Consider the following 15,122-nt stretch of genomic DNA (forward strand, 5'->3'; position numbering starts at 1 on the left):
TGATTACCAGTCCCTTACATGTGTTGTTTCCCCCTACTAAAATGTAACCTATTTGAGGGCAGGGACCATTCTGCTTTTGAATTTATAGTCCCAGACCTTATTCCAATGCTAGGCATATAATAAGTAATTAATTCCATTCATTTGAGCACTTATTAATTTGTTCCCAACACCTCCCAAAGACTATTTACTAGGAGAGGGATGTAGCAATTGAAATTACCTGGAACTGCTTCCTGAAATATCTAGAAAAAGGAGGGAAAAGGAATCATGCATACCTCTTCTCAGAGAAAGTTTTGAAATCCCTGCTATACTTGAAGCCAAGATAAAGATTGGATTCTAGGGGGCAGCTAGGTGGTGCAGTGGATAAAGCACCAGCCCTGGATTCAGGAGGACCTCGGTTCAAATCCAGCCTCAGACACTTGACACTTACTAGCTGTGTGACCCTGGGCAAGTCACCTAACCCTCATTGTCCCACAAATAATAATAATAATAATAATAATAATAATAACAACAACAACAACAACAACAACAAAGACTGGATTTTATTCAGTAGATGATAGAAAACCCATTGAAAACTTTTTTTAAATTTTCTAATTATATTTCATGTTTTTATGTTTAAATTTTGTAGTTTGAGGAGATAACCCAGGAAGTAGTATGAAGAATAGATTGGAGGGAGCAGAAAATAAAGGAAAGGAGACTAATTAGTAGGCTATTTTAATAATATAGGCAAGAAATGATTGAAGGCTTGGAGTAGGATAGTAGAAATGGTGGAAGAAGGAGGTAGAGATGAGATATATTGTAACTGTCCTACAAATGCCTTTGTTCCTTTAATTGCTACCCATATTTTTGCATAAATTACTCATTACTAAATACCTAGCTGGATCTAAAGGGAAAGATGAGGGCAAAGTTTTTTAAAAACCTTTGCAAAAAGGACTATATTCATTTTTGGAAGAAAAAAATGTGATGGGAAAAATTTGTTTTCCACTATCACTGTTAGTATAGGTTAGTCAAGCCGACAAGGAAAAATTCCTGAGAGAAAAGAAAGTTTACTTTCTACTTGCTTTCCCTGAAAGAATCCATTTCCTGTTCATTAGTGTTTATACACATGTTAGAAAAATGAAAACAAACACTGTTAGCTGCAAGCCACAAAACAAATTTCCCCTCTTATCTAGCCCCAAGACAACTCCTAGTGAAATACTCCTAAAGAAGAATTCTTTCTATACCAGGGACTTTTTAAAAGTCTTACCGACAATATAGTATTAAAGACTCACATCCTTAAGAGGGAAACTTCCTTAAGAGGGAAATTAGCAGTCAGGAGCCAACACTGATCTGCCAAAATCCCACTAAGGTACTGTCATTATTAATGCTTTAGGAGAAGCAAGTGACCTCTGGAATGCAAACAATCCCTTTAACACAGTGTTCTTCATTCCAAGTATGATCATAAGTTTTTCTGAAGTTTCACAAACAGGGTTTTCTTAAGGATTCCCTGTTCTTCTTGAGAATAAAGATAAGACTACATCATAGCATACAGGCCAGATTAGGAGTGGGGATTAGTCAAAAGGTGATTTAGCTAACCATATCTCAGAGGGTATATATGGTATGATGTCTAAATATATGGAGATGCAGCTCATTGGTGACATGATTAGATATGGTCTGAGAGACACTTAACACTTACTAGCTGTGTGAACCTGGTCAAGTCACTTAACCCCAATTGCCTCACTAAAAAAAAAAATTTAGGGGCAGCTAGATGGCGCAGTGGTTAAAGCACCTGCCCTGGATTCAGGAGTACCTGAGTTCAAATCCAGCCTCAGACACTTGACACTTACTAGCTGTGTGACCCTGGGCAAGTCACTTAACCACCATTGCCTACAAAAAAAAAAAAAAAAAGATATGATCTGAGATCTGGTCTATCTCTAGTGAATAGAAAAAGCACTGGGCTGGTAGGCCTAAGGAGACTTGCTAGGGGAGAGAGGCAGGGGGGATTCTAGAACCAGACAGGCTGGGAAATCTCTCCATCAGTCTCCAAGAGGGTTATCAGGCTAGAGTAAGTATCTCTCTGTCATCCCTCAAGTATCTCTGGTCTAAGGATATGAATATGGGTTCGTAAGGAAAGCCACTTCCCTAATCCCCCTCAAAGGGAGAAGAATCCTTAGTTTACTCTGGCCTGTTGAGCTTTTTCCTTACCAAATGCTATTTACCCAAAAGGCCATCATGAAGAGCAAATGACAGGTAAACCTATTTATCCAAAACAAACAGAAAAGAGAAGTTGGAGTTCTTCAGATTAGAATATAACAAAGCATACGTAAAACTAAATGAACTCTTCAGCTGGGAGTAAGATAAGATTTCAGGAGAGAAAAAACAATCTCACCCAATAGAACACTCCAGTAGCAGTCTGGAGAATTGAGTCTGAGTCCCAGATGTACCACTACTATCTGTGTGACCTTGGGTACAGCATTTTACGGCTCTGGATCCCAGTATGCTCATCTATTAAATGCATTTCCTTATCTGTGTATAGGTTGTTTCTCTTGATAAAGCACAGGCTTTGAGGACAGGATCTATTTCACTTCTGTAGTTATAAGTGTCTGGCACATATCAATTGCTAAATGAATGCTTTGTTGGTTGGTTGATTCAATGGATTATCTGTGAACTTTAAAAAAAAGATATCCTGGTATTTCTATTTCAATATAATTTATTTTCTTTGTGATCCTAAGAATTTTATTTTGCGCATTTAAAAACATTATTCTGAGGAGGAGTCCTTTTGGCTTCTTCAGACTGCCAGAGGGGCCTATGACACATAAAAGATTGAGAATTCCTGGTCTAGTGGAGCTTTAAAGCCCTTTTCAGGTCTGGCATTCTATGAGTCCTCTATTGTTAAGTTGTTCAGTCATATCAGACTCTCTGTGACCCTAAGGATCATCCTGTCCACAGGGTTTCCTTGACAAAGATACTGGAATAGCTTGCCATTTCCTTTTCCAGTGATTAGAACAAACAGAGGTTAAGTGACTTGCCCAGGATCACACAGCTAGTGTCTGAGGTCATATCTGAGTTCAGGTCTTTGACTCCAGATCCAGAACTCTATCCACTGAGTGAGGATGAGATTATTCAGAATGATGGAAAGGGATAAAGTGTGGGCGTCATCCAAGAATCTATTCTAGACTCTCTTCTACACACCTGCACACACATACACAGATTATTCTTTCCCTTGGTACTCCCATAAGCTTCCATGAGCTCAATTATTATTGCTTTATAGATGCCTCCCATAACTATATATCCAACAATCTCCTAACTTCAATCCTCTGCTGGACATTTTCATCTGGATATCTGGGAGGCATATCAAACTCAACATATCCAAAATAGAACTCATTATATTTCCACTAAAACCCATCCTTCTTCCAAACTGTCCAGTTTCTGTTAAGGATGCCACCATCTTTCCAATTACTCAGATGCATGACCTTCGAGTCATACTTGATTCTTCCTTCTTCCTCAATGTCCATATCCAGTCAATCGCCTCCTTGTCAATCATACTTCCAAAATACACTAGAACCCTATGTTATTCTCAATCAGTCTCTACCCTCAGGTCTTCATTGTCTCGTGCCTAGACTGTAGTCCTAATTTGTCACCCTATATCCAATCTCCAATCCATCCTCTACAAGCTGCCAAATTAATATTCTTAAGACACAAATTTGACTATGTCATTCATCTCCTCAAAATTTTTCAAAGGTTCCCTATTATCTCTAGGATTTCTTTTTAGAAATATCCACAGCCTGGCATTTCAAGTACTCTGCTGTGTGGGTGCTACTTCTCTATAAGTTGTTTAACTTGAATAACCAATATTCCATCTCTTATCTCCAAACCTTTGTCCATGGAGTCTCCCACATGTCTGGTCCTTTCTATCTTGTAAAATCCTTCAAAGCATAGATCAGGTGCTACCTCCTCCTACAAGGGGACCTTCTTCACCTCTCCCAAGTTATTAGTATTCTCTCCTTCTTGAACTTACTTTGTATTACTTTGCATATACTTTCTTCTTATTTACTTGTTTAGTTCTTATTGCCACCCAGCAGAAACGTAAGCCAAAGGGCAAAGGTGGTTTCATTTTTATCTTTGACTCTCCAGCACCTAATATGGTACTTTGCACATAGTAGATGCCTAACAATGTTTGTTGAATGAAATTTAATTCAAATCAAAAGAAAACTACCAAACATCATTTTAAGCACTTCAACCCCCAAACCTTCTATCAAAGCTACACAGAGAATGAACAAAACAGGCTTGTATTGCACATTTCCTGCTTAGCCTTTCAAAAAAGGAATAATGAGGGGTGGCTAGGTGGCGCAGTGGATAAAGCACCGGCCATGGATTCAGGAGTACCTGAGTTCAAATCCAGCCTCAGACACTTGACACTTACTAGCTGTGTGACCCTGGGCAAGTCACTTAACCCCCATTGCCCCGCAAAAATAGTAATAATAATAATAATAATAATAATAATAATAATAATAATAATAATAATAATAATGGAATAATGAGCAAAGAATAAATTCAAAATAAGGTAATATTCAGGGGAGAGGGGCAAAGACACTGAATGTCACACAGAACCAATAATCAATCCCGATTCATCTAGGGTTGAATATAGTAGACAATTTAATGATCAATGATATAAAATCAAGTAACAAGTAGTAAAAATGAGATGTGAATGATTTCCCTCACTTCTTTCCCTAAATATTATAATATATATGACACTGAGAAGAGTTCAATGCCTATGCTAAAAACTTACTTTGCTTTGAGAAAGACTAATAACTCTAAAACATCCTTTTTCAATCACATTTAGTTGTTGACAAGATCCAGTTTTTCAAGAATCTATAATGTCATCAATGCGGCTACTCTTTCCACATATGCAGTCCAAAACTCCACTTTTAGTTTATGGTATTTGACAGTTTTTGCGACCAATAAATTAGTCATCATGCTAGTTAAGCTGGTCCTCAGCAGATATATATCACCAGGCCCATATTCAAAGCCTTTCCAGGTTGGTAGAACCTCCTACAGTTTTCCCTCCCCACACAGTCTTTTAGGAGCTCAGGGTCACCTCTACTCCCTAGCATAGGACTTGAGTGGAGAACGTGCTAAAAACCAGTATTTAATCACACTGAAAAAAGCAGAGTAGATGCTTGAAAACTAGTCTAGAAATAGTTCCAGCTGTCTTAAAAGCAAAGTATTCAAGAAAACAAAAGGATGAGAAAATAGGGAAGCTCTAATAAAAGCAGAGAGCATGAAACCAAAACAAGTTTAACACTTGCTCTCGCATATACCACCTCCCTCATGGGTAAATGCTCATTTAACAAAGGAAGCACACATCCTGCCATGTTCTAAATTTCATGAAATTTCTGCCCTGGAGTGACTAGACTGTGCCAAGAAAAGACTGGAAACAAACCATGAGGCTATTGCTGTCAGGGGAATGAATTTCCATGGTCTCTGCCTATACAAGACAATAGTCTACAACAATTGTTTTTGAGAAATAAAGCACAAGGGCTGAATGGATTTATTTTTCCATCATCTATCCAAAGGAAAACATTTACAAGGATTAGACAGGTTCTGTGTATCACTATGTAAACTTTGCCTCACACAGTGTATCTATTGTGTCAATCAAACCCTGACATACTTCCTTTACTTTAAAAACATGGAAACCTCAAATTGACTCTATCCCAACACAGAAGCCAACTATGACAAGATGTGAAATTAACTATGATGGCAGAAAAAAAACAAACACAGAAACTGATCTATCCATCTTATCTGCCTGTAAAATTTAAGTTAACAGCTTAACTGGAATGTTTCTTTGTTTTTTACCTATGCCAAAACTACTGCTCTGGAGTTTCCTTACAACATCTTCGGCACCAAAAATACCACTTAAGCCAGAAACAACCAAAAGACTCCTTCTGTGGCAAAGACCCTCTTCATATTTACTATACCTTCATGACCTGGAATATTGTCACTGGGATCTTTTTCATAAGGAAAAGGTATAGGTAAGTGAGTAGAAATAAATGGGTTGAACCAGAGGGCCACTTGGTGTCCCTTCCAATTTTGATCAGAATAGGACCACATGGGTAGTACAAGTGGGTAGCACGCTGGGGCTGGAGTCAGGAAGACCTGAGTTAAAATTCAGTCTTGGGGGCAGCTAGGTGGCGCAGTGGATAGAGCACCAGCCCTGGATTCAGGAGGACCTGAGTTCAAATCCAGCTCAGACACTTAACGCTTACTAGCTGTATGACCCTGAGCAAGTCACTTAACCCCAATTGCCTCACCAAAAAAAAAAAAAAAAAAACCCACAGTCCCAGACACTAGCTGTGTGACCCTAGGCAAGTCACTTAACCTGTCTGCCTCAATTTCCCCAGTTGTAAAGGGGAAATAATAATAAATAATAGCATATACCTCACAGGGTTGTTGTGAGGATTAAATGAGATAATAATGAAGTACTTAACATAGTGCCAGGTACATAATAGGCTCTTAATACATGATTGTTTCCTTCCTTCCTAAGAAAGGCAAAAAGATTTGCCTAGGGTCATATAAGTAGTTACTGGCAGAAGTAAGATTCAAACCTCGGTCTTCTTGACTCCAAGTCCAACACTTTAAAATGCCATGTAGTCACATTTTTAGGACTGTAAGTGTCTCTGGAGAATTTGATAATTCTTTCAAAGACTTACAGTTTGTTTTCCTTTTTGAAAAATCTTATAAACCAGTAGATACCGTACACATATATTCTCAGGTAAAAGAGTGAAATATTTTTTCCCGAATTGCACTTGGGAATATCATATCATGAGTGACTCTAACCCAAAGGATACCACTATAAAATTAAATGTGGGGCAGCTAGGTGGCGCAATGGATAGAGCACTGGCCCTGGATTCAGGAGGACTTGAGTTCAAATCCAGCCTCAGACACTTAACAATTACTAGCTGTGTGACCCTAGGCAAGTCACTTAACCCCAATTGCCTCATTTAAAAAAAAATGCTGAATTCTGACCTTGTTATGTCCAAATTCATTCAAAATGGTTCCCAATTTTTTCGTGGTACTCTGCAGCTTGTGGACAGCAATGGCTGGATGGGGATCCCTCCAATCAATGGACAGTCGATGAAACCAAAGGTGTTGACTCTCCTGGACGTGAGCTGATTTAATACTAGGATCAAAACGGTGCACTTCGCATCCATCACTGGCCATCCTCAATTCGAAATGAGTATCCTCATTCCCCAGTCTATTTTTTAAAAGAAAGAAAAAAGTTTTTAAAATTATAAATATAAGTATAAATAAAAAACAATTGTTCCTTTTTTCTTAAAATGTTTGTTGAATTTAATTTTACAAGTATTTTTAAATTACTCTCTCCCAAATTAATATTCTCCCAGCTAAGCAGCTTGTTAAAAACCCTCAATACATATCTATATAGTCTGACAAAACAAATTCCCACATTAGCCATGTACAAAATTGAATGTCTCTTTCTGCATTTTAAATTCATTACTTCTGTTAGGAGGTGGGTGTCATGTTTCCTCTTTATTTCTTTGGATCATGGTTTATCATAATATGAATCACAGTTCTAAAAACGTTCAGAATTTTTAAAAATATATTTCTAAGAGGATTGTTCTTAAAAGAAGTCTTTAAAAGAGTTCCTCAACAGATGTTAAGAATATTCTAAGCAGCAATAACTTCTTCTACCAGAAATACAGCCAGCTTCCAATTAGGGTGACTAATGAATACCCAGAAGTGGTTGCATTATCTAAATTCATACTGCATACTTCCTTCCACTGGGCTGGAGCTAGTTACCACATATAACACGATTTTAACTTTAAATAGTAGGAATCCAAATACACGCAACCATTTCATGGGATTCATCAGTTGTATTAATCAGAGACCTATCTGTATTCTGTAGATGAGATGATAGGTCCCAAAGCCTGTATGTAGAATGTTAGACCATAACTTGGTGGAAGGGAAAAAGCATAATAGGCTTGTCTTCTTGTCCAGGCTCTGCCACTAAGTGGGTGAACATGTGTGAGTCACTCAGTCTCTGGAGCCCAGTTCTATAAAATAAAATAGAAACAGATGACCTTCAAGGTTCTTTGAGCTCTAATAGTCTATGAAACCATGACATCTGGCTCTACCAGGCTGACTAGATGTTTTCTTAGAAAGTATGTACCAATCAAGCATGTATATGCAGAAATTTGGAGTGTTCACGGAAAGTATGCTCAAGGGTGTGTGTTTATGTATGTGTATCTCCTTCAAAGTATATTCAAGGAACAGAAGAGGTACCCCATATATATATATATATATATATATATATATATATATATATATATATATATATATATATATATATATCTCCAGGTGTGTGTGGGTAGGAGAAAATATCATCAATTAACATTTATTTAGTACCTTATAGATACATTGCAATGTAAGGCAGAATATTTGTATATCATGAGCAAAATAACATTATATGAAGTTACAATTCCCGCAAGGATCTTCTGCCCTTATTGTGACAAAGATTCAGTATTCTATTCACTATAAAATTTGATATAATGGATAGTGCTGGTCTTAGAGTCAGGAAGACCAGAGTTTTAATCCTTGTCTCAGGCACTTACTAGATCTGTGACCCTGGCCAAGTTGCTTAATACTCATGAGCTCACATTTATTTATCTGTAAAGTGGGTATCATAATAATATCAATTACTTCACTGCATTATGAGTTAATAGAAATAATTAATGTAAAGTTCTTTAAAAAAACCTTAGAGAACTATCAAAATGTTAGCTGTTATTTTTATTGCCATAATTATTGTCAATTAATTCAAATAACATTTTGAGTGAAGAACAAAAATATGCAATTAACCAAGAAAGTGCAATAAAATCATATAATCATAACTCATGACTTCTCTTTTCAAAGCACTATAACTAGAGGTGATCCAGGACAATTCTAAAATTTATGTAGACAGGGGCATGGATCATAACAGAATCCAGTTTAACAAAAATGTATTGCTCTGAATTCCACTAATGCAGAACTTACAACAGTTCAAATTCATGCAAGTAAAGCATTGTTTTAAATCAATTAGACAAGACCTAAAAACTATTTATATGGCTTTGTTTAAATAAGGCAAGTCTTCACCATTCCTTCCTTCCCCTCATTTTAGCACCCCAGTTCTGTTATCTCCTCCTGTTGCTTGTTATCTGCCTTCCACTTCCCACCCATCTTCTCTAATTATATCTGCCTAGAACTTCAACCACTGTGATGTCCCTCAGCTCATCTTTACCTCTTCTTGATCCTGCCAGGTTCTAGCATTCTCCTCATAGTCTGTGCCTGACATATTGTAGGAGCTTAATAAATGCTTTTTGATTGCTGATTGGTTGGTTGATTCCTATCCATTTTCTATCCCCTACCATCTATCATGTCCAGTGTTGCCATTACTACCACTTCCTCTATTTCATAGCTCTGGTGATATGAACCCTTACACTCCCCATACATCCCTTTTATTCTATCCCCCAGTGAAACTGGCATATGAATACAGATACCTGCAACTGCAAGGTGGCTTGCTGTTGGCCACACATATATAATAAAGTAAAAAAATGTGGTCCAGAAATAAAAAGATAATAATTTTGCTCTCTCCACTTAACTTTGGTGTTTGCTCAGATGCATTAATGAGATGGTTTAGGAAACATAGGCAAATTAAGTAGGAATTGAGGACTTTCTAACCCTAAGTCAAATAGAGGCATGGGACAAGAATGTATTTCCTACCTGAATGAAGAAGTAAGTTCAATCAGACTTAATCTTGCCCCCAGGGGAACTCTGACTATGGCTTAGCACCAGAGCTATAACTAAAGTGCTTTAGTCTACTATGAACAGGGAGAGGATTTCTACATGCTACACTCTAACAGAAATGAACAAAGATGACTAGCATCTGTCCTAAGAATATAAGATACAGTATTGGTAGTAGAGAAAAGGCCTGCAATCATAAGACCAACACACAATCTAACAGAAAATTACATGAGACTGGCAGGGAGCAACATCTGGCTACGTACCCCCACAGACATGATGTGCTTGACAAAAACTTGCATACAGAAACAGTGGAGAGGAGGCCTAGTAGAAATATAGCATTACCAGAAGATCATGACAGTTCTACAGTATTGGACTTGGAGAGGATGAGTTGCCTGGTATGTGTTCCCTCTATGTTTCTTAGGCATGTCTATTCTTTCCAATTATGGTTTGTGTATTTGTGGATGGATAATACCCCATGTTTATGAGGGAAATATTTTGCTATTCTTTTGTTCACTATGCCGTTTCATTCAATAAATGTTTTTGCTTGGAATGAATTGTTCTTATCAGGCTTACTAGTAAATACATTACTGGGGACTGTAAAATAAGCCATCAGTATATTTTTTTAAAATTTTATTTAGTGAACATAGACCTACAGAGTACCTTAAATCTCAGATAATTTTGCTGAGGGCCTCAGGTGCAAGGTATCCAGGTGCTACACAAAGCAGAAGCCAGAAATGATGAACCAAAGAGCTGAGTTGTCAGTAATAGATTGCTTCACTCATAGGAACTTTTGGAATGCACCTGGCCCCCATATCTGTGTGTGTGTGTGTGTGTGTGTGTGTGTGTGTGTGTGTGTTAGAATATGCTGAATCTAGATAAACAAAGCATTCCTGTTGCAAGACATTCTCTGAGGCATAGAAATATCATAGCTCCATTTAAAACCTCACTTTAAAATTATTCTTAGTTAAGGGATTTGTATGTGCTCCTTATGAGGTAAAATCTTTGATATAATGTTTTCTACAGATTGTCAAAGTATTAAATTAATGAAAGTAGAAACCACTATGACGTTTTAAATCAAAGACTCAAGAAATGAAGGATTCCTTTAATATTTTATCAGCTTCTAAGTCTACAGATTCTTACTATATGAATGAATATTATGCATATAGTCGGGGAGGGGAGGGAGAAAAAAACATTTGTTGTGTATACCATGTGCCAGGCACTATGTTAAAGTACTTTAAAAATATTATCTCATTTATTCTTATATGATACATTATTAAGGACTGATTTTGACCATAGTATGAATTATGATGGGCTCTTGGCCAAAGATGACTACAGCTAACCAGACATCTATTGTTTATTCATTTTGCAGTCATTTCTAATTCTTCATGACTTCATTTGGGGTTTTCTTGGCAAAGATACTGGAGTGGTTTGACAGTCCATTTTCTAACTCATTTTTCATATAAGGAAATTGAGGCCAACAGGGTTAAATGACTTGCCCAGGGTCACACAGCCAGTAAGTGTCTGAGGCCAGATTTGAACTTGCAAAGATGAGTCTTCCTAACCCTAGGCTTTACACTCTATTAACTGCACCACGTAGCTTCCCCTTCAGTGCCTTGACTAGAAATATCCAATAGAAAATCCTGATGGGGACTCTGTGGCTTGTCGGAATTTTTAACCTAGGCACAAGATGGGAAATTGAAACCAATGACAAGACTCTGAGAAAATGAAGCCAAATAAGGCCTGAGTGCTACATTCAAGATTGTGGCAGGGAAAGGAGTACTGCTTTGAAAGAAATCCTAAATCAAGAGCTGAAGCTGGACATATGAGTAGAAAGAAGAACATTGCAGCAATATATGGCTCAGGAGTTGCCCAAGAAGAAAACCCAGATGAAAAAAATTAACTGCAACAAATATAAGCAGAATCTCATAGGGGAAAAACTGGCTTAGCCAGAAGGACTACAAGAATACCTCAAAGAAATGAAGCAAGAGAAAAAAATAAGAGTTTTAAGAAGTAAAAATGGGAAGAATAGTTTAAAATGGAAGGTATAAAACATGCAAGTATTGAACTTACTGAAAGTGAGAATAAGCCAAACAGAAGGTAATAACTTCATGAGACAACAATACATATTAGAACAAACTCAAAAAACTGGAAAAAAGAAACAGTTATGGTGAGGAATGAAAATTAGATTTTGCCAAATAAAACAATGTGGATACACTGAGTATATCAACTAGCTTAGAATTTTAAAAGATAAAAGCATGGGAAGTGATTAAGGAAGGATTAATAGAAAATTATAGCATAGTCCTGTAAGAGTACTGTCAGAAGCATTAAAAGTCTAAATGAGCTGGAGCTAATAAGAAAAGCTAAGAACAACAAAAATCTGGCTTTAAAAAAAACTACTTGGAGGAAAGATCAGAAGGTACAGAATCACTGCTTAGGAGTGGTAAAGGCAATGATAATGGATGATGATGATGATAAGATGTGACAGATCTGCTCAGCTCCTATCACTTTCTGTTTTCTTTGCCAAAGAAAATGATCTTTAGATTGAAAAGAATGAACAAAAAATAATAGAGCTAGCTTTTATTTATTCAATTCAACAGAACTATATGAGCTATGTCTATGCTGAGACAACCAGCAGAGATAATTGCTGAGCCATTTCAGTGATATTTGAAAGACCTCAAAGAATAGGAAAAGGATTGTGGGATTGAGACAAATGTCTTAATTTTTAAAAAAATGAGAAAGAAGAGAGGTTGTAAACCATATGCCAGTAAGATAGATTTTGATTCCTAGAAAAATGCTAGAATGTATTATTTAAAAGATGGTTAGTGAATATTTAGAAAAGGAAGCAGAGATCATCAAGAATTCTCATGTCTTGTAGGAGCTAAAATGGTGATAATAATAGCACCTACATCTCATTGTCATTCTAAGGGGAAAATGAGATAATACTTTTAAAGTGCTTTGCAAACCTTAAAGTGCTATATAAATGTTGGCTATCATCATTATTATTAAGAATAGGTCACGCCACACTAACCTCATTTTCTATCTTTCACTATGTTACTAAACTAGAGGATTAGGGAAATACTGGCAATATAGTTACTTAAATTTTTACAAGTCATTTGACCAAGGCTTTTCCTCTTTAGATAACATGGAGAGATGGACTAGAAAATATTCTAGCTATAAGGAATCAGGACTGCTTGAATGATCAGTCCTCAAGGGTAGTTATTAAAGGCTACCTGATAATTTGGAAGAGGACTCAAGCAGAGTGATCCAGGAATCTGTTCTTGACCCTATAGCATTTTAATATTTTGATCACTTTCTGGGATAAAAGCACACAGGACATGCTTATCAATTTGCAGAAGGACACAAGGCTGAGAGGAATAACCAACATACTAGATTAGAGAGTCAGGATACAAAGAACTTTTGACAGGCTAGAATGCTGGGTGAAATCTAAGAAGATGACATTTGATAGTGATAAGTGTAAGGTCCTACCCTTGAATTTTAGAAATCATTTTCAAAAGTTCAAGATGCAATAAATATGCCTAGATGGGAGCTCATCTGAAGAAGACATGGGAATTTTAGTGAAATTCAAGTGATATAAACTAACAGTGTGGTATGGCTGCCCAGAAAGCTAACGCAAACTTAGCAATAAACAAAGGAATTGTGTCCAAAACCATGGAGGTAACAGCCCCTTTGTATTATGTCTTGGTCAGACCACATCTGGAACATTCTGTTCAGTTCTGATTGTCCCATTTTAGGAAGGATATAAAAAACTGGAGGAATTCCAAGGTGATTGTGATGGTGAAAAAGTCTCAAAACCATGCCATATAACTATAATCACTGACATTTATGAGATGCTCTAAAATTTGCATTGTACTTTACAAATGTCACCCATTTTCCATAGCCCCTCCCACATACCTTACATTAGAGAAGGAAGAGAATTTTGGAGGCTGACAGTTAAGTATGATAACTTATGTGGTCTGTGATGAAGCACTAAGAGAAAACTAACAGGACCATCTTTCTGAGGAGATTGACAGTTAAGTGCCATTAAAGAGAGAGGGTCTTTGAGAGATTTGGACAGCTGAGTATTGTCTTTGAAAGACTTTAATTCTCATTCAGTGAAGACACTGAGGAGAATTCATGCTTCAGATATGAACTGGACTAAATGACCTCTGAGGCCACATCTAACTCTGAGATTCTGTGAAAAGGGATGAGTTTTCCATTTTGCTCAGATATTTTATTTGTAATAGAACGACTGACCATTGAGAGCCCAGTCCTTGAAGCATGCACCATGTTTTCTGTCTGCTGCATATGCAAGATCATGAGCCTACATCTAGCTACGCAGAGTGGAATGATCCTGCTGTTCACTTCAAAGCACGAACAAGTATTCTGAGGTTGTTTCTCATTGGATTCCAGTATGTGATGAAGACCTTCTAGTTGGCTACTGAACCAGAACTGAGTGTGCATAAAATAGGCACAAACAGATAAAAGCTCTTGCAACAGCTTGAGGACAGAATCTGGTTGCCATGTTGTTAAGGACACATGGTGTTTCTGTTTTCCCTTTGTGTTTATTTTTTCCTGTGTATAAAAGATAGAACAGACCATGCTACAACCTTAGGAGCTTTGAAATGTCAGGTGAGCCCCCAGAGATCCATCAGTAGAAATCCAGGGCAGGGACACAGCTACTGAGTCCAATGAGATAGCATGTTTCTGAGAAACTATCTGTTTGACTCAGCCCTGAAGCAAAAATACTGTGTCCTGCAAACAAAGAAATACGTTTTCTGCCAGCTATTCACCCCAAAAGTGAACTTGGTGGGAAGAATACTTTATAACGACCACTTTAAGTTTGAACTCACTCTCACCAGGGATTTTTGTAGTAGAGGAGAATAATAACAACAGATAACAACAACAAATAATAATAATAATAATAAAGTTGGGAGTTGGACAAGTGATCCCAGAGCCTACATATGTGCTACTGTTCAATCCTGGAAAGTACAGAAAAAGTACAACAAAGTAGTATTGTGAGCTTCCTGGACACAGAGACCATCTTTTGCCCTTTTTTATACCTCAGAGATCAGCAAAATGCATAATAGGTGCTTAATGTTTATTGATTGATTGAGAAGCACTGTGGCATAGGGATAACTAGTCAGCCTTGCGGTCAGGAAGACTTGGGTTCAAATACTTTTCTGACACACACTGCTTCTGTGACCTTGGATAGATAACTCACTACCTACCTCAAAGTATTCCAGGCAACTTTCTAACACTATCAATAGTAAAAGTTACCAGTCTGCATTGGTGATTGACATTTCATCACTGGAAATTCCCTATGTCAAGTGAAATCACAGGTGCATTCTTCT

At 37.2% G+C, this 15,122-nt stretch overlaps 1 protein-coding gene across 3 annotated transcripts in view; it reads right to left on the bottom strand.

Moving 5' to 3' along the window:
* METTL24 (methyltransferase like 24) overlaps positions 1–15,122 on the bottom strand; it is a 177,133-nt gene that overhangs the window by 74,094 nt on the left and 87,917 nt on the right. For all 3 annotated transcript variants that reach the window (XM_044004990.1, XM_044004989.1, XM_044004991.1), the window contains one exon: positions 7,003–7,231. In XM_044004990.1, coding sequence (XP_043860925.1) covers positions 7,003–7,231 — 229 coding nt within the window. The remainder of the gene's footprint in view (positions 1–7,002; positions 7,232–15,122) is intronic.

Source organism: Dromiciops gliroides, chromosome 4 (genome assembly GCF_019393635.1).
Source record: "Dromiciops gliroides isolate mDroGli1 chromosome 4, mDroGli1.pri, whole genome shotgun sequence".
Lineage (NCBI taxonomy): Eukaryota > Metazoa > Chordata > Mammalia > Microbiotheria > Microbiotheriidae > Dromiciops > Dromiciops gliroides.